General features: G+C 34.8%; 1 protein-coding gene across 5 annotated transcripts in view; it reads right to left on the reverse strand.

Annotated features, from left to right (window-relative positions):
* LOC110029867 overlaps positions 1-21,914 on the reverse strand; it is an 87,712-nt gene that overhangs the window by 8,298 nt on the left and 57,500 nt on the right. For 4 of the 5 annotated variants that reach the window (XM_020732340.1, XM_020732337.1, XM_020732336.1 and 1 more), the window contains one exon: positions 20,126-20,178. The exons of the other annotated variant lie outside the window; for it this stretch is intronic. In XM_020732340.1, coding sequence (XP_020587999.1) covers positions 20,126-20,178 — 53 coding nt within the window. The remainder of the gene's footprint in view (positions 1-20,125; positions 20,179-21,914) is intronic. 5 annotated transcript variants of the gene reach the window in all.

Genomic DNA, 21,914 nt, shown 5'->3' on the forward strand with positions numbered 1-21,914 from the left:
GAATTTCACTGTTGATTTAATTAAGGAAGCATGGGTCACATCTCGGTGCATCATGTTTAGTGTTTTAGTCAGTTTGTGAATTAGGGTCAACTGTCTAGTTTCATTGTGCATTCGAGGATTAGGTGAATAGACTCTTACCTAAGGTATGTTCCTGAAACCTAGGAAGCCTGTGCTGAGAATTAGGTGGATGGACTCTCACCTAAGGTGTGCTCCTAAAATCTAAAAAGCTTATGTTAAAAATTAAGTGGATAGACTTTCACCTAGGGCGTGCCCCTAAAATCTAGAAGCCTATGCTGAGAATTAGGTGGATGGACTCTCACCTTAGGTATGTGCTCCTAAAACTCTAAGAAGCGTATGCTGAGAATTAGGTGAATGAATTCTCACCTAGGGTGTACACCTAAAGTCTATGAGATCTACACTGAGGACTAAGTGGATGGGCACTCACCTAGGGTGAGCTTCTAAAGTGAAGGAAGCCTAAACTGAGGACTAGGTTGATAGACTCTCACCTAGGGTGTGCACTTAAAATTATAGGAAACCTACACTTTAACTTATGCTTAAGGTGATTTGAGGTTTTCTATACCTTCTAATTAATTAAATCATCAATCCCCATCTTTATGACTTAACTATTTAACAAAAATAACAAAACAAATGAAGATAGAAGGTTGATCCACTTTCAAAATTAACAAATCAAAAGAGGAAATAGCAAGTGAATCAACCTAAAAAAAAAAAATTTAAATCTTTTAACAACTGTAATTAAATCGGCTCTCAAGAGGAGTGTTTAAATCTACTCCAAGACAATGTTTTGAGCGGCCCAAAATAACAACTTTTAAAATTTCCAAATCAATATGTAAATCAGTGTTTAAATGATGCCCAAAACCTTCCAATTCAACATAAAAAGAAATGAGATCCAAAAGCTACAAGAAACTCAGAAAAGTGCAGCCCAAAAGCCACAAAATTGAACCAAAAGTGCAACCCACAAGCCACCAAACGGACTCAGGAAAGTGCAGCAAAACAAGCCCCTTAACAGTCCCAAAAATCATACATTTAAAGGCTTCAAAATTAGTGTTTAAGGGCTCCAAGATTAGCCCACAAAAACACCCCAAAACAATGCCAAAACCGTGTCAAAACGGTGCCCAAGCAGCTCCAATGCCAACCCACAAAACACCCCAAACAACCCTTAAACTCGCTTCAAAACAGTGTGCAAACCTCTCAAAATCAACCAACAAACGCACCCCAAAACGATGCCCAAACAGTGTGTAATTAGTCCAAGAAAAGGAGTTTACAGTCTCCTAGATTGCAGCGAACTCAGCCCAAAACAGTGTCGAAATTATTCCAAAATGATGCCCAAATTATTTCCAAATTAGCATATAAATCCTAAGCATGAACATGTGTATTTTAAAAAGTTAAAAAAGGTGATATTCGTTGTGTTAGGAAGAATTTGAGTGGTATGTGTGTAAACATTGAAGTTTGGGTGTTAGAGATAAAAACACACAAAAATTAAGTAGCATGTATGTAAATCTTCCTAACTCGTAGAGGCATGTATTGCAGAAATAAAATGAGCGGTACAGTAACAAAATAAGAATTCGTTACCCAGTTACTGCAATCGCTAAGTTTCTGCGCTCCAAATCTTTTCAGAAGTTCTGGAGCTCTGTGTTCCTCCTACCTCCAATGCGAACAAGGGAGTCGGCCGAGTGATCCTCGAGCGAGGAAGAGGCGAGCAGGAAATTCAGCGTGGAAGATGCAGCATATGCTTTGGTCGGGTGAAGGAGGCGGGATCGAACCCGAGAAAGTCTTACAGGAAACGCTAGCCGAGCGGGAGGAAGAAGAGGCGAATGTTTTCTGTGCGTCAGGGAGGAAGAGACGAACAACTTCGATCGTATGGAGAAGAGACGAAGCAGGCGTGCGGGATCGGCGCAGAGAGGAGATGAGCGCAGGCGAAGAGCTTCGGTCTTCGGTCGAGGGAGAGGCGAGTGCGGGAGAAGTTTTTTTGGCTTCGGTGCGGGAAGAGGAGACGAGGCAAGTGCGGGAGAAGTTTTTTTTGCTTCGGTGCGGGAAGAGGAGACGAGGCAGGTGCAGGGCTCGGTGCAGAGGGAGAGCTCGTAATCTCGTTCTGAGGAAGGAGGCCGAATGCTTTCAGTGTGATCTTGTATCCGGGGAATCGCATAGGAACGTTCCAGGATATTGGCGCGCGGAATTAATGAATTTCCACATGGGGGAGGAGTTTAATTTAACATATAAGAGCTCCTAATTAAATTTCATTAAAACTGAATTAAATATTTTATTTGAAATTTGAAATTCAAAATTCAAATTACTTAACTCTTGTTCAGGCTCCAGTCCAGCTTGCTCGAGTCCAGCCTGAATCAAACCCGTCGAACCTCGGTTGAGCTCGGGCTCACGTACCGCTAATAAAAAAAATGCATTGATTTTCGTGTTAGTCGCTCGCGTGTGAAATCATAGCGATATGGGTGTCATTTCTAGCTAAAGTCGACGTTCCGGACGTGTCGGCGCGGTCCGTTTCGTCATCCGGGGTTGTCCGGACGAGTTCGCCGACGGGCGAGACGGGCGAGTCAATTCACGTGTGTGGTGCAGTAAGTGCATGAATTGCGGCGTTCACGAGTAATTTGATCCTATAGGAACTCATTTTCGGGGCCCTCTACATGTTGGTCCTTAGCCCTTGCAACTAAAAGTTGAGTGCTTGGAACCACTCATGCGAGTTCTTCACAAAAATGAGTCAAGAAGTGGCTTGAAGCTCTACGGGAGGTGGGCTCCATTACTAGTCCGCTAGGATGGTCAACCAGGAACTCCTAAGGCTAGATTATGGGTTCTGGGAGAGGAGACTAAGACCTCACAAAAATGAGGTCAACAGCCCTTCAGTGGGATACTTTAAGAAAGCTTAGTTGGGCCTATTGAAGGAGCAAGGACTAAATCCGAATAGAATTATTTCCTCTTCTTGCACGACAAAAAAAGTAAAGGAACAAAAGGCGACCAATCAGGCAGAAGTTTTTGGCAGTAACATCCTAAACAACCAAAAGTCATGCCACTTATTAAGTAAAATAAATGCTCAAGTAAGATAGTAAAGATATAATCAGTTTTTAAAACCGGATCAGACCATTTGGTCCAACCAGCTCAAACGTTAACTAGTCTTCTGACTGCCAGGCTTGGCCCAAAACTGCTTTTGCGAACAACCACCCAAAACTGGCCAAAATCAGCTGTTGAACTATTGAGCGGATGACCTAGACTGATTTTGAAAAACAAACCATTTTTAATAATAATCAATTTCGGTCTTTTGATTTTGATTTAATGGGTAAAAATAAAAGATTCAGATTAAAATTTGAGAAAAAAATTAAAATATCATGTCCCAAATTTTTAATTTAAAATCATATTCAAAATATTTAAATGTTAAGCAACCTAAAATAAAATGATATATATTGAATTAGTAAAAATATTACAATTATATCACTATTACATCATTTAAATTAAATTAAAATGACTTTAATATTTACCATGTCATCCAATTCAATCCGTAATTTAATCCTAATGGGACTATTGAACATTAAACCACATTTCTTTTGGTTCAATGTCCAGTCCAATTTTAATAATCTTTTAAATAATATAGCACTTGAGGATCTAGCAAATGTTGGGCATGGGAATGCCTAAAATCCCCGTCCTTATCCTTATTTCTGGAGAGGTCATTTTCTTCAAACAAGAACCACTTGGATGAGAAACTCCTCATCCTGAACCAAAAAACACATGCTTTAGGTGAATTTAGATAACTTCAGTAAGCAATAATTAGCCCTAGGTCGCATACACTTTAATAATGTCAGAATAATTTGTGAAAATGCCAGATCTATTAACCAATAGCTTAGAACAAGTCTCAACAAAATCATTTAGTAATATAGGCTTTGAAAATTTGCACCAAAATCTTCTATGAGAAATAGAATGTCAAGGTCAAAATTTTAAAAGACAGAGTACGTTTTAGAAAAAAATAGTCAGACATTCCACCATCATTTGTGAGAATTTTATCTGATTTGTGTTTACCCATAAGAACAAGCTCCTATAATTATTATCCCTCACAATCATGAGAGAGAAAAAAATTAACTTAAATTTGCTATAATTTTATTTAAGATGGGGAAAATATATTTTCATTAACTTAGAGTAGATGATTTGGAGATGGTGATGAACACGATCATGATCTTATGATTTTGTTATCCCGGGCTACCAAGGACTCTAATCTACTTAAGCAGAGAAGGTTGCCGGCCTAATTTAGCTGAGAGGATAATGTTAAGCTGATCTTGATTAACAAAAGACTTAGTATCTTATCAAGTGTACCTTATAACTCACCTTTCAAAGGATTGAGCTATTGAGAACCTCTAGGCTTTAAATGTGATTTCAGGGGTATTATCTAGCAAACCCACCAGTTAGATGGTCTTGGTTGTAATAATAATTTAGAAGTATCATTTTATAGCAAAAAACCAGATCAAAGGATACATGCCAAATGCTCTTTTACGTGCAGTGGATGAAGTGTCTAGATAAGGAGAAGAACAATATGCTAGTGAAAATTGCTTAGTTATTTTTAAGAGTTTAAAACTGAATTTTATTGATTGTTTCCCATAGGCTTTTAAATTTGATTTATTTTAGTTGTAAATTTTAGTTTGAGTCATTTAATTGGGTAAAAATTTTAATTTTTATCCTAAGAGCTAACGAATGAGAGCCAGGCTTTCAAAATAAAATAAATAAATAAAATAAAAAGAAGCTAGGAAAAAAATGTTTTCTAACTGCGCAATCAAAAAATACAAGAAATCAAAATAATTAAAAAAGATAAGCCAGCGTGGCCAAATTCGTTATACTCCCAGAAAAAAAAAGTAAAATTGTATAGGGGAGTTTCACCATTATATATAACCTGACCAAGACCTAAGGGGTTCATCTGTGAAGGTCTTCACATTCTTCATCTTCAATTCGCTTTCTTCATGGTGCAATTCATCCAAGCATCATAAAATATCATTAGATTGCAAAGCTCATCTCTACTGATCCTAATTCCATAGGTCCTACAGCTAATTCTTATTTAAATTTATATTTCAAATTCAATGCAAAATAAAGATTAGTAGGCACATTGCATAATCAGGCAGGTATAATTATAAGCACATATAAAAATTAACACCCTCTGGTGTCAAATAACATGTCCTATGTCCTACAGTCTTGCTAGATCTCATGCTTAGGGCTTAAACATGAATCAACACCTACAAGAGAAGGTTGTTAGGTTTGATTTTAGCACTGTATTTGTCCTGTTAAGCATGATCAGCTGAAAAAAAAAATGATAGACCTTATAAATAACCATCCTAACATCCCTACTAGCATACAAGCTATCAACCTTCCATCCAATTTAACTAGAAACATTACACGACAAGAAACAAGATAAACATATATTATAGTATCATATCACATCATACCATGCAAGAAAAGAAAGAGGTTGCCATGGCACCCTAACCCTAAGATGCCTAAAGGTGTTGTCTATTACAATGTCTAATGTGTGTTAAGCTGGTGAAAGTGTCAATTTAGTTCAAATGTGCATTGTTAAAGTTATAAGTTTGATTAGATAATGTTTAATTTTATTAGCCAGATGGTGGATCATGCTAAGTATTATATCAATTTATTATAACTTTTATGGTTTGAAAATTTCACCATTAAATGGTTGTAAAGAACATAAATATAATGAACACGAGCCACCAAGAGATGGGACATGGCATCACTGGTACAAAAACCTAAGCTCTATAGAATAATGGCTTAAAATTTTTGAAGAACAAAGAGAAGAGGCGGCATGTCTCCATGTCCTAAATCCTAGATCTAAGACAGAAGTTGGTGTAAGGGTACCATAGAAGTGGAAAGCGATCCATTCCTAAGACATGAGTTTAAGGGTAAAAGAATCAAATACAAAGGAATGCACCTAATTTCATCCCAAATTTTCTAGACTTGCTATGTCTAAGGCTTGCCAAATTTTAAAAAAAATCTTGAGAAAGAGCTTGGCCAGCCCTATGATGGATCATGTTATTCTCAAGATCAAATGGGTTCACCTAAGACTGTGTCACTAAGCAAATTTAAGCTTTCACTAAAGCTATTTAAGACTGATTGCTATTCTATCTAAGAGTCATCTAAAATTGATTAGAAAAGAACTCGGCCACCTACATTTAATCAGGCCAAGGTTAAAAAGAACATAGGAAGATGAGTCCACTAAGTTGCCATAAGATCACTAATGAAATTTTATGATGAAATCGTCAGTTCGCTTGGGATTTTCGAAGGAGTTCTAAGGTTATGTGAGATAGTCCCTAAAAAATCTAATTAGTATTTGGGATCACCTCCATCTCTCTATTGACTAGTCCAAAGACACAAACAACTATAACCTCTCACATAATTGGCAAACTCGGGTGAGATCAAGGGGTATGAAAGGTCCTACTAGGTAGTCTACCAATATAGAACTAACCTACAAGATGATCTATAGTCCACTTTGGGTCATCAAAGGGGAAAACAAGAGTTATATAGGAAATTGTCAGACAACTCAAATGTCAAGTGAGATTGTCCAAGGCAAATCAATAATTAGGGTCAATGATAATTTAAAACTAGGTTGATGAGAAGAGAAAAGCTAATTCGCCTATAACCAAGGAGAACTGGGTCAAAGGGACTTCATGACTAAGCAAGGAGCCCATTAAAAAAAAAACCAAACTTTTATGAGTTTTAATTAGGTTTAGTCTTGAGTGATTTAGCGTTCAATAATTTTTATGTATTATTTAGATTTTTAAAATACTATAGAAACACCTAAAGGTCCAAATCCTCTGTGTGGGTAGGTGCTATAAATATGACACAATAAAGGTGACCTATGAATGAGCGGTAATGGAATCCCAATGAACCATGACTGATAGCATAAAGGCTAATTTTGGACCACCAAGGGTCTAAATCACATAAGTGTAAGTTGGGATCGACAATACACAATCAAACGACCCCCTCGCATGTTCTAAAAGAATGGATACTCTCTCCCCATGGGATAAAAGACAGTGCCGGAGAAGTCTCGTCCTACCAGACATAAGTATGGTGAGAAGTAAAAGTTTTTGTGTGTCCATCATAACAATCAATGAGGTCAATAAAGAAAAAGGCGTACCTCAATCAAGGCTCTAACCAACTAGACTGAATATACAAAGGTGACTGCGCATGCTCAAACATAACAAACAACATCACTCTAAGCTGGGGGAATAAACTAACCAAAATTGAGACACACAAACTCCTTGCAAGTAACATATAAAAACAGTTATTAGCATTCCGACGTCAGTGCAGATAATCATAATGTCAAAGGCAACATGCAATGTAACATATATGTCAAAATTCATAAATTGCATCATGCATGAAAAATCATTTGAATCTTAACCTAAATTGAATGGCATGAAAAGTAAAGTGATAAGGCCTTTGTGTGAAATGATGTGGTTAATAAGACAACACATGAAATTGTACTTGAAAATTACGAAGAACCTGTCAAAACCATGAAATGTTTAAATCATGTCCAAGTGAAATCCATCCGCAAAGATGGATGTATAAAGTGACATGTCATGAATCAAATCTTTAAACTGTATGAGCACCAAACGACGTCACTCAAAACTTGGGGAACTGACTAGCCAACATCGAGACACGTACATACTCTTCGCAAGTAACATATAAGAGCATGTATTAGTATTCTGACGTCAGTGCAAATAATCATAATGATAAAGGCTTCATGCAATGTAACATATCTGCCAAAATTCATAGATTGATGATGCATGAAAAATCAATTGAATCTTATTCTAAACTGAATGACATGCAAATCAGAATGATAAAGCCTGCGTGTGATATGATGTGTTTAATAAAAAATTACTTGAAATGATGCTTGGAAAATTATGAACCAGTTGAAACCAAGAAATGTTCAAATCATGTCCAAGTTAAATCGATTCACAAATATGGATGTATGAAGTGATATGTACTGAATCAAATCAGTCAACATGAATGCACAAAACCATATTTAGATTAATTCTCATTGATATAATCTAAACTCTTGAAATTTACAGAAGCAAGACAAAAACATCAAGACTAATGACATTTGATGATATCAATATGTTATCAAATTTGTTTATATGAGTCTCATAATAATTCCTCTTAAAAGTAAAGGGAATTGATTTACATTTAGAATTATCTAATCCTACGTATTTAAATGTTTGAATGAGTCTGAATTCCTAGAGCACATTTGTCTGTTTGTTAATAAGAAAGAAGGTTTGATTATATCATGCATTGATTATAAGAAGCTAAATAAGTTAACTATTAAAAATAATTATCCTCTTCCAGTAATTGATCATTTGTTTGATCAACTAGAGGGAGCTCCTGTATTTTCAAGAGCTAATTTGAGATCTGATTATGATCAAGGATAATATTGAGACACCAAGTACAAGCATTATGATTTTTTTTTTCTTTTGCCTTTTGGGTTGATAATGCCGAACAGAATTTATGAATATGATAAATGAAATTGTCAAGCTTTATCTTGATCAATTTGAGATAGTATTTATCGATGATATCACTGATAAATTTAAGGATTATATTAATCATGCCATACTTTTGAGGGTTGTATTGAGATTATTAAAGGAGCATAAATTAATTGCTAAATTTTTTAAATATGAATTTTGACTATGGAGCATTGCTTTTTTGGGGAATATCACCGGTAAACCTAAAAAATGTGATGGTGATAATATCAGTGTGACTAAGTTTAGAAGTTTTTGAGATTAATTGAATATTAAAAAGGATCTGTAAAAGTATTTTCATATATTACATTGCCTCTATCCAGAATGACAAGAAAGAATGTTAAATTTGATTGAATTGGTGAATGCAAAAAGAGCATTTCAGAACTTATGAAATGTTTGACATCTGCACCAGCGTCAACAACCCATCTTGAACTGAAAGATTTTGAAACATACAGTGATGCATCATTAAAAAGTATCGGTTGTATTTTAATACAAAATAAGAGAGTCATTGCACATATTTCTAGATAATTAAAGCTATATAAAAGGCATCATCCAACACATGATTTGAAATTAGTTATTAATATATTTGTTTTAAAATTTTGATGGCATAAATTCTATAAAATGAAATATGAAATATTTATTGATCATAAATTTTAAAAATATATTTTCACTCCGAAATAATTAAATTCGAGAACAGAGAAGATGATTAGAATTGATAAAAAAAATATAATCTCTTTATACAATATTGTCCTGAAAGAGCCAATGTTGTTGCTAATGCAAGGGGCAAAAAAATCTAGTTGATAGACTAATTGGTTATTAACTCAATAAATGGAGTTGATCAGATATATACAAGCTTTTCAATCAGAGGTCAGAATGCATAATGATTAGGACACAGGTAACTTGTATCAGATGAGTATTCAACTAACTCTTGAAAATAAAATCTAAGTTACATAAAAGGCCATCATGGAATATCAGATGCTAGTTGATCAAATAATAGGTAAAAGAGAATCTCAACACAAATGGATAAGATGTTATTAAAAGTATTCTGCATTTGCGTGTACCAAAAGAATCAATTTTGATTTAGGAAATTCAATATGAAGCTCATAATTCAGGACAGTTAGCTCATCAAGGAAGTATAAAAATATATAAAGATTTAAATCAACATTTTGGTGATCTGGGATAAAGAAAGATGTAGCAGATTATGTTTTCAAATGTAAAATTTGTCATACATTCTAAGAAGAATATCAGAAACCTAATGATATGTTAGTCATTACCAAAAACATAATGGAAATGTAGAGATGAAACAATGAATTTTTACGAGTTTTCCCGGATCAAAACAAGAGCATAATTGTATTTGCATTATAATTATAGATTTACAAAGTTATCACATTTTTTACCTATTCGTCAACTGAACTTGTTGAAAACTTAACAAAACTATTTGTAAAGGAAATTATCAGACTATATAGATTTATTAGAGTCATTGTGTCAGATAAAGATAATGGATTTATATCTAGACCATGGAGAGATATTCATCAAGACATAGGTACAAAATTGCATTTCAGCACATCATTCCATCCACAAACAAATGATCAATCAGAAAGAAACATTTAGGTGTTAGAAGATTTACTGAGATTATGTGTTTTTGTATAATTAATTTGGGTATATTTGTAATTGTACCTTCCCAAAAATTAGATATGATATCATATTAATTTGACCTATGATGTCTGCAATCAACATTACCTTTTCACTTTGTGCTTTTTGTTCCATGTTACTTTGTGGCTTGCACAATTTGTTAGTTAATATAGGCTTGATTTGTCACAGTTTATTTTATATTGATATGTCAATATATCTTATATTTATAGGTTATGAAGTCAATATATTAATTTTTACCACTATTTTGTTATTACTTAATATTCTAACTATGAGACTTACACCTCAAAATACCTCGAGGCATAAACCTAGCTTCAAAGAAAAAAATGTCTCATTAATTAATTGTACAATGCTGAACATTAGCTCCACAATATCTCGACTGCAATCAAACTCACTCAAGCATTGTCCATGTCACAAAGCAAATAATGATGATATGTCCAAAACATTGAAAATACTTGCAAAAGACACCCATATGATTGAACTCAAAGAAAGAGCAAATTTGAGCTTAACTCATTTTTAGTTTGCATAGCATTCCATTCTTTAAATTCAAGCATTTAGCTCATTCAACAGAGCACATAAAACCATGTATTTTTTATGATACGTACATGTTTCAGTGCATGTGCAAGATGCACCCGTTTAGAGCATCTACATGATGCACTCCAAATTTTTTATACACTTTTATAACAATTTATACAATTTCTAATGCCTTTGAAATGTGTAATTGCATACTTTTAAAGTGTTTTAAAATTCATCTCATGATTTATGCACATGGCTTAAAAATATTACAATTTTATGATTTGCACAAATATTTTATCACTAAGATGAATACAAAAATTTTATTTTTTGTTTCAAGAGAAACACATTTTATTCATTTGCATACACGTGTTCATATTAGAAGGTATATACATGTATCGCTCTAGATTCTTCTTTGTGTTTAAAATAGTGTTCATTCATTTGCATTTTTTCCACAATTTATTAAAATTTTTCAATGTTCAAAGAGGTAATGTTCGTGCTCGTAGATGAACTTTTGAGTTCATTGTAGGTTTCATTCAGATCCTTTTTAGTTTGTTCAATTTATTCGATGTAGCATGTATCACAGTTCAAGTGTTTGTTGGAAAGTCCTATTCGATGTATCATGTATTATTCAGATCCTTTTTAGTTTATTCAATTTAACAAGTACTTAACTTTGAATCTACCCAACAAACTAAGAAAAACATATGCAAGGCTCTCGCTTCATAAGCTTTCCTACACCACGCTAAAAAACAAATGTGCACAAGTTTCACTTTCATGCCAAATACATCACAAGTTGTATTTTGCAGAGCTTTAGCATGGCATTATTTTAAACTTCTGCACAAGACAATGAGTTTGCGGGGGCAAGTGCACACAATCTTTTTACATTTTTATTTTCGTCTTTGCTTTTAGAGGAAAAAGAGGAAAGGGAATTGAAAGAGAAAAGTGGAGATAGAGAGAGAAAGGAAGGGAGCAATGCAGTTTAAATGGGGATGACCAGCGAGTTGATGAATTTGTTGACCGGGGAGTTTGGTGAATATTAATTTGAGAATTGTAGTTGGTCGTTGGAAATGGGAGGAGATCAAGAGGGTGTTAACACTGTCGGTTACATTGGAAGGAAGCATTGGCTGGTTGAGATAAAAAAAGCAACAAAGGTGGAGTATAAGAGGAAAGGGAGGTGCAATTAGTCTCAATTGAAGTAAATGAGGTGCGAGAGTTTGAGGCAAGACAGCCGAAAGAGAGTCGAGATGGTGGTGATATTTTTGGGTTGCTACTAGGGGATGAAAGTGGGAGAAAGAGGACATCGTGAGAGTCTACATGAACAAGAAATTAGGGGATGGGGGCTACAATTGTGAGTGTTGTGTGCTGAGTAAGGAGGAATGGCCAGAGAGTGGCATGGGATGTGCGACGATAGGAATATACATGAGGTGGAGGTTAAGCGGGGCAAGATCAGGATTGGTAGGAGTATGCGAGAGGAAGCATAAGGGTGTATAAAGGGTGTAGTCGAGCATGCATGAGCTATAAGGCATTTTGGTTTTTTATTGCTCTTAGATTTTTTTTTAATATATACAAATAAAACATAATTAAGGGGATGTGATAATACTCATGACGAAAGGAAGGAGGGTATGTAATGCAAAATTTGTGATGCACGGAGGATTTGATTTTGATTTTTTCTGAATAAAATTTAATCAAAAAAAGAAAATAAAAAAATCGCAAAATTAATATGTAGGTTGATTTCTCTTGAAATTCATTCCTCATGCATTGTTGATCACATGTCTAAGCAAATTTTGTGTTTCATTTTCGAGTGAAAGACCCGGATAATATGGGTGTCTATGCCATGCATTTTCAATGTTCCATACCATCAACGCAGTTTGTTTCATGAATAGATGAAATCTGCGTGATGTCACATGATGATGCATCCATGATTTTGTCATTTTCATCATCACATGATCACCGAATGCAAGTGCCCTTTCTTACTAACTTTAATATACTGAATGCATCATAGCAACCTGTTTGCGAATAAGCAAATTTTGAGTAAATTTGATTACAGTCAAGGCAATTCGAGCCCAATTTGTGTGATGACACATTGATTGTCCTTCACTATCATCTTGCTCGATTAAATCAAATCACAAAAGTCCTTTCATAATAATTATATATTTTGGACACAAGCTATTTTCAAATGAACAATGACTGAGAGTGTCATCATCTGATATGAAGCTTGCAATTAATCAAGATGGGTACAAATTTTCAGACGGTGAAAAATTAATTTTTTGTATATTAATTTTCTATGAGTAAGATTTAACAAATAGAAGAGTCGTCGTAGAAAAAATAAATAAATGAAGCTATAAATTTATCTTAGGTCACAATGTCCACGTATTCTATAAACATTTACTCAGCTATTGCTTATCTTTTAAAAATATGATTAAACCGAATAGTAAGTTGAAAATGCCAGTGACGCCTATTTCTAAACCATATTAACGTAAAGAAAACATCACTTAAAGTTATAATAAATCAATATAAAAGCATTTGATAATTTATGAATATAATTGATCATGATATTTCATAACATTTTATATACTTTGCTATATTAATAACATATTTATATCATTTTATATTTGTACAAATATCACAGGAGCACAATCTAAATTGTATTCTTTAAGGCACTTCAATATCAATATTTATTTTCATTTATGGGAACAATGGTTGTCTTAGCATTCTCTGCTAGTACCATAAAGTGGTGAACTTTATCATAAGCAAGCATACACATGGAATCAGTCTATACAGTTCAAATCATTCATAAATTTATTTCATTTAATTCAATATATTTGGTATACATTTACATATGCATAATATTAGCATTTCTAAAATATATATTCATCACAGTGGAATGACTCACATCTAAAAGAATATTTAAATCATAGTAAAACAGTGCAATCAAGTTTTAATAATAATCAATGGATTCATTATAGAAGAAATAAAAGCTATTATAACTTAAAAGAGTACTCACATCGATGTTGATTGATTTGTTCTTTCATTTGCCTTTAACCTCACTCTTATAAATTGATGTTAACAATAAACATACATATTCATATTACTAAATATTAATTTTATTATTTATTTATGATAAATTAATCTTTTCTTGTTGTTTATATTAATTTATTCAATCATTAATATTACCCAATTTAAGAATTAATGACTTTCCTTCTTTTGTTGTATCCAAAGCTCTGATCCCTTTCATCTTTGTCGATTGAAAAAAGGTTACTTTCCTCAATCCAAACCAAATATCAGCCCTTCTCTTCTTTTTGATTTAATAGAACTTAATGTTAACACTTAATATATTTTCAATTAATTAATTAATCTAAATATTTAAACTATACAAAATAAAACCCTAACCTTTTCCTTTCCTTATATGCTCCGGTTTAGACTCCAACCCGCTAGAGTCAACTCCTTCTGATATCCCCTTCTATTCGAACCCACAAAGAATTACCACAAAGCTTGCCCTCCTTTCTTTTCTTCCATTGATCACAAGTAACATCAAACACACTCAGATTGCTCACGAAACTCCTCACTCGTAAGCGACTCTTCCTCCCTTCGGCTCCCTCTTGAATGCGATGCAATTTTCGTTATCTAAGCACCATGTTCAACGCTCTCGCTAGCGCCACCTTCCTCTTATGCACTATCTGGCATGATGAAGCACAACGTTGCGCACGAACTTGACTCTGAAAACACACGCATGGCCTTCAATAGTCTTGTCGCCCTCGAGAGTGTCTTCCTTCTCTACCTGCTTCTCTCTCAGCTCGGCGTCAAACTTTGAACACAAACTGTGACCGCGCTAACTTCCTCGAAGACATCACCACCTTCAGCTTAGTCCCTCTCAAACGAGTATTCCTCTCCTTCTCCCGCTCTCGATCTCAGTAGGTCTCTTTCTTCTATCTTCCGCTCTCGTTCTCTCTCTTTTTGTTTGCTTCTTGACTTCGAACGAGACACTTCTCCTTAAAGTGAAATTGTCGAGGCATTTTTTTTCAACCAAAATAACTAATAATAACATTATTGTCAATTCTATTTATTTATTTATCAGTTATTATAATCTCCTCTCAAAACAAATTTATTCTCGGAACTTGATAATCTATCCCGTCTCAAATCATTGCAGGAAAAACATGAACTGTCGATAAATTTTCATTAAGAAGTCTATCTTATTCATTAAGATATTTAGTGCATACAATAAACAGATGCTTACAACAACAACAACAACAACAAAGCCTTAATCCCACTACGTGGGGTCGGCTACATGAATCCTTTTTCTCCATTGTGTCCTATTTAGTGTCATATTCGTTTAGTTCTAGTAAATTAAGATCATTTTTAACACAATAAGCCCAAGTCTTCCTAGGTCTACTTTTGCCTTTATTAACACAAGTCAAATCTAAAACATCTACTCTCCTAATCGGATCATCAGATGGTCGACGTTTAATGTGACCAAACCATTTAAGACAACTTTCTCTAATTAGACTTTCACTGTCATCTGAAATAAGATAGCAAAAAAGTGATAACATCACATCTAAAGTAACATAACTAAAATGACACACAATCACTGAAGCGACAGTACATTATAAAGACGCCTCTATAGCATAAAATGAAACATAATACTCATTAAGCCTTCTTAGTCTCAACATCCACAATAGTAGATCCTTCAGGCTCACAATGAGTAAGAGTATAGACTCACAATCGAATTGGTTTTCTTGATTGACCTTGGGTAAGAGCTGAAGTTGTTGACTATCTTTCTCTATCAACCTGCATTCTTTTCTAAAAGAGCTCCACCTAGTTTTTGTTCTTCGGAGGTTTCTTGAAGGATGGTATCTAGTTATGTGATCAGCCTGAGGAGACCAGTAGCACGTGTTGGAGCCCATCAAACATTCACCATTAGGTTGTCTTCCACATTTAGCACAAGTGACTACGGTACTCTAAGCCATACATGTTCCTAAATCCACTTGAGCAGAACTTTGGCTTCTTCTCAATGGATCCCTCTGAATGATCCATATTCTCTCACTAATCAATACTCTTCCTCTCGTGCATCTACTTACGTTTCTGAATAAGTTGATAATCAATCTTTACTCGTTTAGCCTGCTTTACTAACACTGAAAAATCAACAACCCCATTGGCACCAACAATTTCCTATCAAATCACTCGATCCCAAAAAGAATTTGTAACACTTTTCTTCTAAACAAGTGATCAACTGTGGTGCATACATTGTTGTCTTCTCTCCTTAAACAAATTTAATGAATTTGTCTTGCATTCGTCTCTGAAAAGATATATGTATAAACCACTCTCTCTGAAAAGCTTCACAAACTCCTCCCAATTTACCATCATTTTGGGTATGTCCCCTAGTCTATCTTAATGTTAGCCTCGCCACCACCATTTAGCTTCTTCATCTAATACAAAAGTAACTAACGATACTCTTCTTTCACCAAGAGAGCCATATTATCTAATATCTTCTCAATTTGCATCAATAAATTCTCCGCTTCAATCGAATCCTCAATTCCCTTAAGTAATAGTGGACACAAATCTTAAAATGCCTTTAAGTACTTATCCACAACAACTATCTCATCCTCAACAAGTATGGTTTGGACTCCTAAATAAATTGTGTTATCATCGCCATCATTTGGGTCAGAGCATTCATGTTCGCATTTATAGTAGGCGAAACATTTTCATTTTCTAACAGACTCCTTCTATAATCTCGGGTGCATCCATTTGTCTAAATTAACATAATTTTTTAATTAGAGTTAACATAAATTTTCAATTTTATTATTATAATTTTTTTTTGTAATTATTCTAATGGCTCTTTTATCAAGATTACACTAATTAATTCTAAACATTTCTTTGACACCACATTTGTCAAGACACAACCTGAAACTTGAAATTACTAAGGCAGGTACAGATGGTCGGATGATGTAAATTAATTTTTTTATATTTATTATTTATAACTAACATTTAACATGAAAGAGCCATTACATAAAAGAAATTAAATAAAAGTATTAAAGCAGTTATAAATTTAACTTAGGTCAAATTGTCTGCATCTTCTGTAAGTATTTCTTCTTCTATTCCTCATTTTTAATGAAATGATTAAACATGTAATATTAATTTAAAACAACAGTAAGCTAAAAATATCATTGAATACACCTACTTCTGAACCCCAGTAACGTATTGAAAATGAAAGAATATTCATGCAGTTAACCTTTTAATATCGATATAAAATTAGTTGATAATTTATGAATAGAAACGATTACAATATTTCATAATGTTTAATGTTATTTGTTGTATCAATAATATGTCTATCCCATTTTATATCTCTACAATCGTCATAGAAGCACCGTCTAAATTGTAATATTTAAAATACTTCAATATTAATATATATTGATTTTCAGAATTCAACGAAATTATTTTATAGATATGAAAAAGGTATAAATACTCATACATGAATCCTAGAATATAAAAGACAAAAAAAAAATAACAATAAAGAAAAAATATAACACCTAAATCTCCAATTAATTAATTCATATATATTACATGAAGATAAAGGAAACAACAAAAAATAGGAAAGCTTAAAATAAAAAAGGTAATAAATTCAATACAAAGAAATAAATCTAAAATAAGAACTGAAAGACATCTAATTCTCATAAATTTTAACATGAATAAATTATTTCTTAATATAACTTCTAACACTCCCCCTCAAGTTGAAAGATAATTGACAATCATGTTCAACTTGAATTTAAAAATATCAAATAATGTGCGAGGAAGAATGTTTGTGAAGTAGAACTTCAAGTCTTCATTTTGTATTTAGTAAACAACCCCAAGAGCATTTAGGGATATTTTTATTTGACTGCAGTTGTCTTTGATTGCAGTTTCTGTAGTGTTTGTAGGTAGACGGAAGACAGCTATAGGTAATGTTGCACGAAAGTTTGCAGGAAAGTAGACAACCTACAGGAAAAACTGACTTTTAGTTGACTATGGTTGTCTTTGATTGTAGTTTCTGCTATGTATGTAGGTAAGCAGAAGGCTCCTATAAGTAATGTTGTAGGGAAGTAGACAACCAATAGAAAAAGTTGCAGGGTATGGCCTACAAAAAGAAAAAAAATGGAAAAAGTTCTAGAGGGTCTTCTACAAGAAAAAGATCCGGAGAAGAGGCCGCCGCAGGAAAAAGCTCTGAAGGAGGAGAAAGCTCCTGAAAATGGTTTGTTGCATGAGAAAGCTCCGGAGGAGGGCCGACTGCGGGAGAAAGCTTCGGAGGAGGGCCTGTTGCAAGAAAAGCACCGGAAGAGGGTCTCCTGTAAGAAAAAACTCTGAAGGAGGCTTTGTAGGTTGGCTGCTGGAATTCCATGCTGAAGAAGATTCAAAACTTCATGAAGAGTGCCTTGAAAACCGTCACAATCAATGTCGAGAGACGAAACAGAAAATTGACATAATGATAGCAACCGCAGAGCGGAGCGAAGCAGATTAGGCCTCATAAAAGAAGCCAATAGAAGAGGGCCTCGAGCAACACAACCTGAGACTGGTTAATGTGCTGAATGTTCTCCAAGGGAAGCTTACCAAGAATAGTGGAAAAGGAGAATCTCCAATTGTTGTCGCCGCCGCTGGAGAACTGAGAGCATCTCCAATTAAGCTGTCACCCGATAACTTCCGTTGTACCCCAAAGCGTTTGATGGGCATGACATCCGGCGCCTAAAACTTATTGTGATCTCTGCAAGGGTTCCGACAGCAGTGGAAAGGCCTGCAACCTGCGGGAAAAGGACTTGATGTCGCTGCTACTGCTGGACAGGGGAGTTCCACGGGATAAGCCTATAGAGAGAATTCGGTGGAAAGGGATTTGCCACATAGTTTTCTAAAGCTGGATCGAAGAGTTCCAATGAAGAACTTGCATGCAGAAAGAATCCTAGCGTGAGTTTTCTCTGCAACTTAAGCTTCTTACAGAGCTCCTTCACTAAAGGAGCAATTCTCCTAAGATGGCACCTTGGAAGCCGAGGAAACAAATAGTGTTCTGCATGGAGTTGCAATCCGACAAGAAACCAATCCATCCATGGTGAATTGGTGTGTTCAGCGTCCTCATCATTTGCTTCTCAAACTAGTCGTTGCCCTTTGGATTACGGATGTAGACAGTGGAGGAGAAATGGTTTACACAGAACTGAACATGTCGAATCCCACTTATAACGAAGCTTTCGATCACAAACATCAGCCTTTTTCCCCAATTTGGGAGAAAAGAAACCAACTAAGGATACCTTGTCCAAAACATGAGTATGCCAACAATCTCCTGGAAGCGGGAAGGCACCTTCTTCGTGGAAAGAACAAGATGCATAGATTGGGCAAAGAGACAGCCTTAACAAGCACATTACTGGATAGAAAGTTGTGTTGGAAACAGATCAGAAACATTGAGATTGAATCGAAGGTCAAGGTTTTCTCGTAGGAGGAAGCTAGGGTTTTATCACGGAGAATTTGAGGCCTGCAAAGGGGGTCACTGGCAGCGGAACAACCCGCAGGGGAGAGACCGTTGGTGGCAGAGTCTGCAGGAAGGGTTACCAGCGACTAAAATTTGTAGGGAAGGAAACCGTCGACTGAAATCTACAGTAAAGAAGACCGCCGGCTGAAATTTGCAGAGAAGGAAGGAGACTGTGGCTGAAAAAAAAACTACAGGGAAAGAAGAAAGTTTCCTTGAAAATATGCATTTGCACTAATACATCAAGAAGTTACAAAAAACTATGCAAGTATGCATCTATGATGTACAAAAAATGAGCCCTATCATCTACAAATATGGTAGCAAGGTCCCTATCATCATCTATGTGCAACAAAACAAAAGAGCTACTAAGGGCACGCTTAGTAACAAAAAGAACGGCCCAATTATAATCATGACGAACATAAAAAAATAAAACTTCTAAAGTTCAAAAGGAAAGCTACATCCGGAGTATCATGTAATCGGCCTAAACGGAGAGGGTTTTGGCAACTAGAGCCAGTAGGGAGAAGAAGTTTCTGACAGAAAAATTGAAAAGAGAAGGCAAAGGAAAGGCCTGTAGCATGACAAAGATTGTCGGTTGCAGGGAATAGAAAGTTTCTAGTGGTAGGAGACTCTAGAGTTTGTTTCAAGACTCTAATACTATTTTGATTTTCGGAATTCAGTGAAATTACTTTATTGATATCAAAAGAGGGTATAAATACCCTTACATGAATCCTGGAATAGAAAATATTATTTTGGCTTCTATACATGGATCCAGGTTTTAAATATTCACAATGGAATGTTTCTCAACACCTTTCCCCTATTTGGCATGTATTTCTTTCTTTCAAGAGTCAAAGACAAATGAAAATTAACAGTAAAATGCTTGTTATGGAACACTTGAAGAACCTGCATAAGGAAACCATTACATAGAGGAAAACATGGTAAAAGCTGCAAATAACCTCACTTATTGTCAGTTGTGTTCCTGTAGAATTGGTAGAACGAGTCCCAGTGCTTAGCCTGCAGGCAATCAGTAAGCATTTACTGTACTAAGTTCTTAAATTTTATGCATCAACTTGAGAAGTTTGATTAAGTAACAAAATTAGTTGAAGTACTTATCTAGAAACTAAACAGAAAGCATTTATAATGTCCATTTCCCATGAATACCTCGTTTTTATAACATAATTAATAAAAGGAACAAAGAGAAACACAATAAGAACTTTATTACATGTTTAAGGTACATAAGTGCTTTAACCATTAAGAAAATAAGGACTTTAAGTTTCTACTAATGCAAGATCTGGAGAGGGATTGATGCATTTAGTCTGTTACTAATATCATAATAGAGAACTAAAAGGCATCCATTCCTAGCGGAAGCCTCATTTAGGTCAGTTAGATTTGTCATTCAGATTGCAGCAGCTCATTGGAATGGTTTTAAATATTGTCACGGACCAACATAGCCACTCGCTTATCAGAAAATATCAAGATTCGAAATTTTACATGAGGGAAACCTACATACATAGCACTTGGAGCATAGTGAAACACTCCAAAAACATCAAATTATTAAATATTACGTTTAGCACGTGGAATTATTAACTTTCGAACCATGGCCCTACTGATGCACGCCAAAGGAGAAAAAAGTATCCCATTTATCTCTCTGAATTTATACCCTCAAATTCGGAAAAAATTTGCGTACATAAGACGTACGCAGAGTTGCGTACGTCTGTAACCTGCAAACAGGTTACAGGGAGAATTTCAGGAGGTTATAACCGCGTTATACACCCTATAACCTCCCTGTAACCTCCCTGTAACCTACCTATATATGAAAACAGAAGCGCGAAACTGACTCGAAGGTACAGGTAGGTTACAGGGAGGTTACAGGGGGAATAACGCGGTTATATCCTCCTAAAATCCTCCCTGTAACCTGTTTGCAGGTTACAGACGTACGCAACTCTGCGTACGTCTTATGTACGCAAATTTTTTCCCTCAAATTCATCCTTTGTCGAGAACCTTCAACATTGCTGGAAACATATCCATAAATGGCCACACACAAATATCCTTGATAACAAAGACAACAGGCTGTAACATCTATAAATGTCTAACAACTGAAAAATTGTCCCCCAACCATTCACATCATGTCCTTTAGTCCTAGAGTCAATAAAATTGTCAAATTAGTTCATGGACTCTTTTAATATAGACTAAAAAATTCCTCTCTCAAGACCAATTTAGACTACATTGACACTTCTACTCTCTCGACTAAAATGACCCCCTACAAAAAGTCAAGGATCATTTTGACACTTTTCTTTAATGAGTAATAACCTAGTAAAGCTATTGTGCCAAGTTAAAGATTGAAGGTTAGACGTGTTGAGAGTCGGATTTTGAAAAATCTTTAAAGATAATGCAATTTTATCTATCAAATCAATCATACAAGCCAACAAATTTTTTTGGTTTCAGAGCCGACACTATCAAAAAAGACTAGATGCAAGGCAATCAGCTATCAAACCAAAGAATAACAAAACTTGATGCAGCAAGAAAGAAAACTCAGAAAAGGGATAAAACAAAGAAAAGTTACACCAATAACTTTCTATTAATAATTCAAATATTATTTTAGGATAAATTAAATACATTGTACAAATCTTCACTAGTAGTTACATTGAAAATGTAAAAATTAGTTGGGGAGGAAAATTACTTTTTTTTCATTATTCACATGTAGAGACTACATAAATATATATATATATATATATGATAAGAATATTTTT

Source organism: Phalaenopsis equestris, unplaced genomic scaffold (genome assembly GCF_001263595.1).
Source record: "Phalaenopsis equestris unplaced genomic scaffold, ASM126359v1 Scaffold000609, whole genome shotgun sequence".
Lineage (NCBI taxonomy): Eukaryota > Viridiplantae > Streptophyta > Magnoliopsida > Asparagales > Orchidaceae > Phalaenopsis > Phalaenopsis equestris.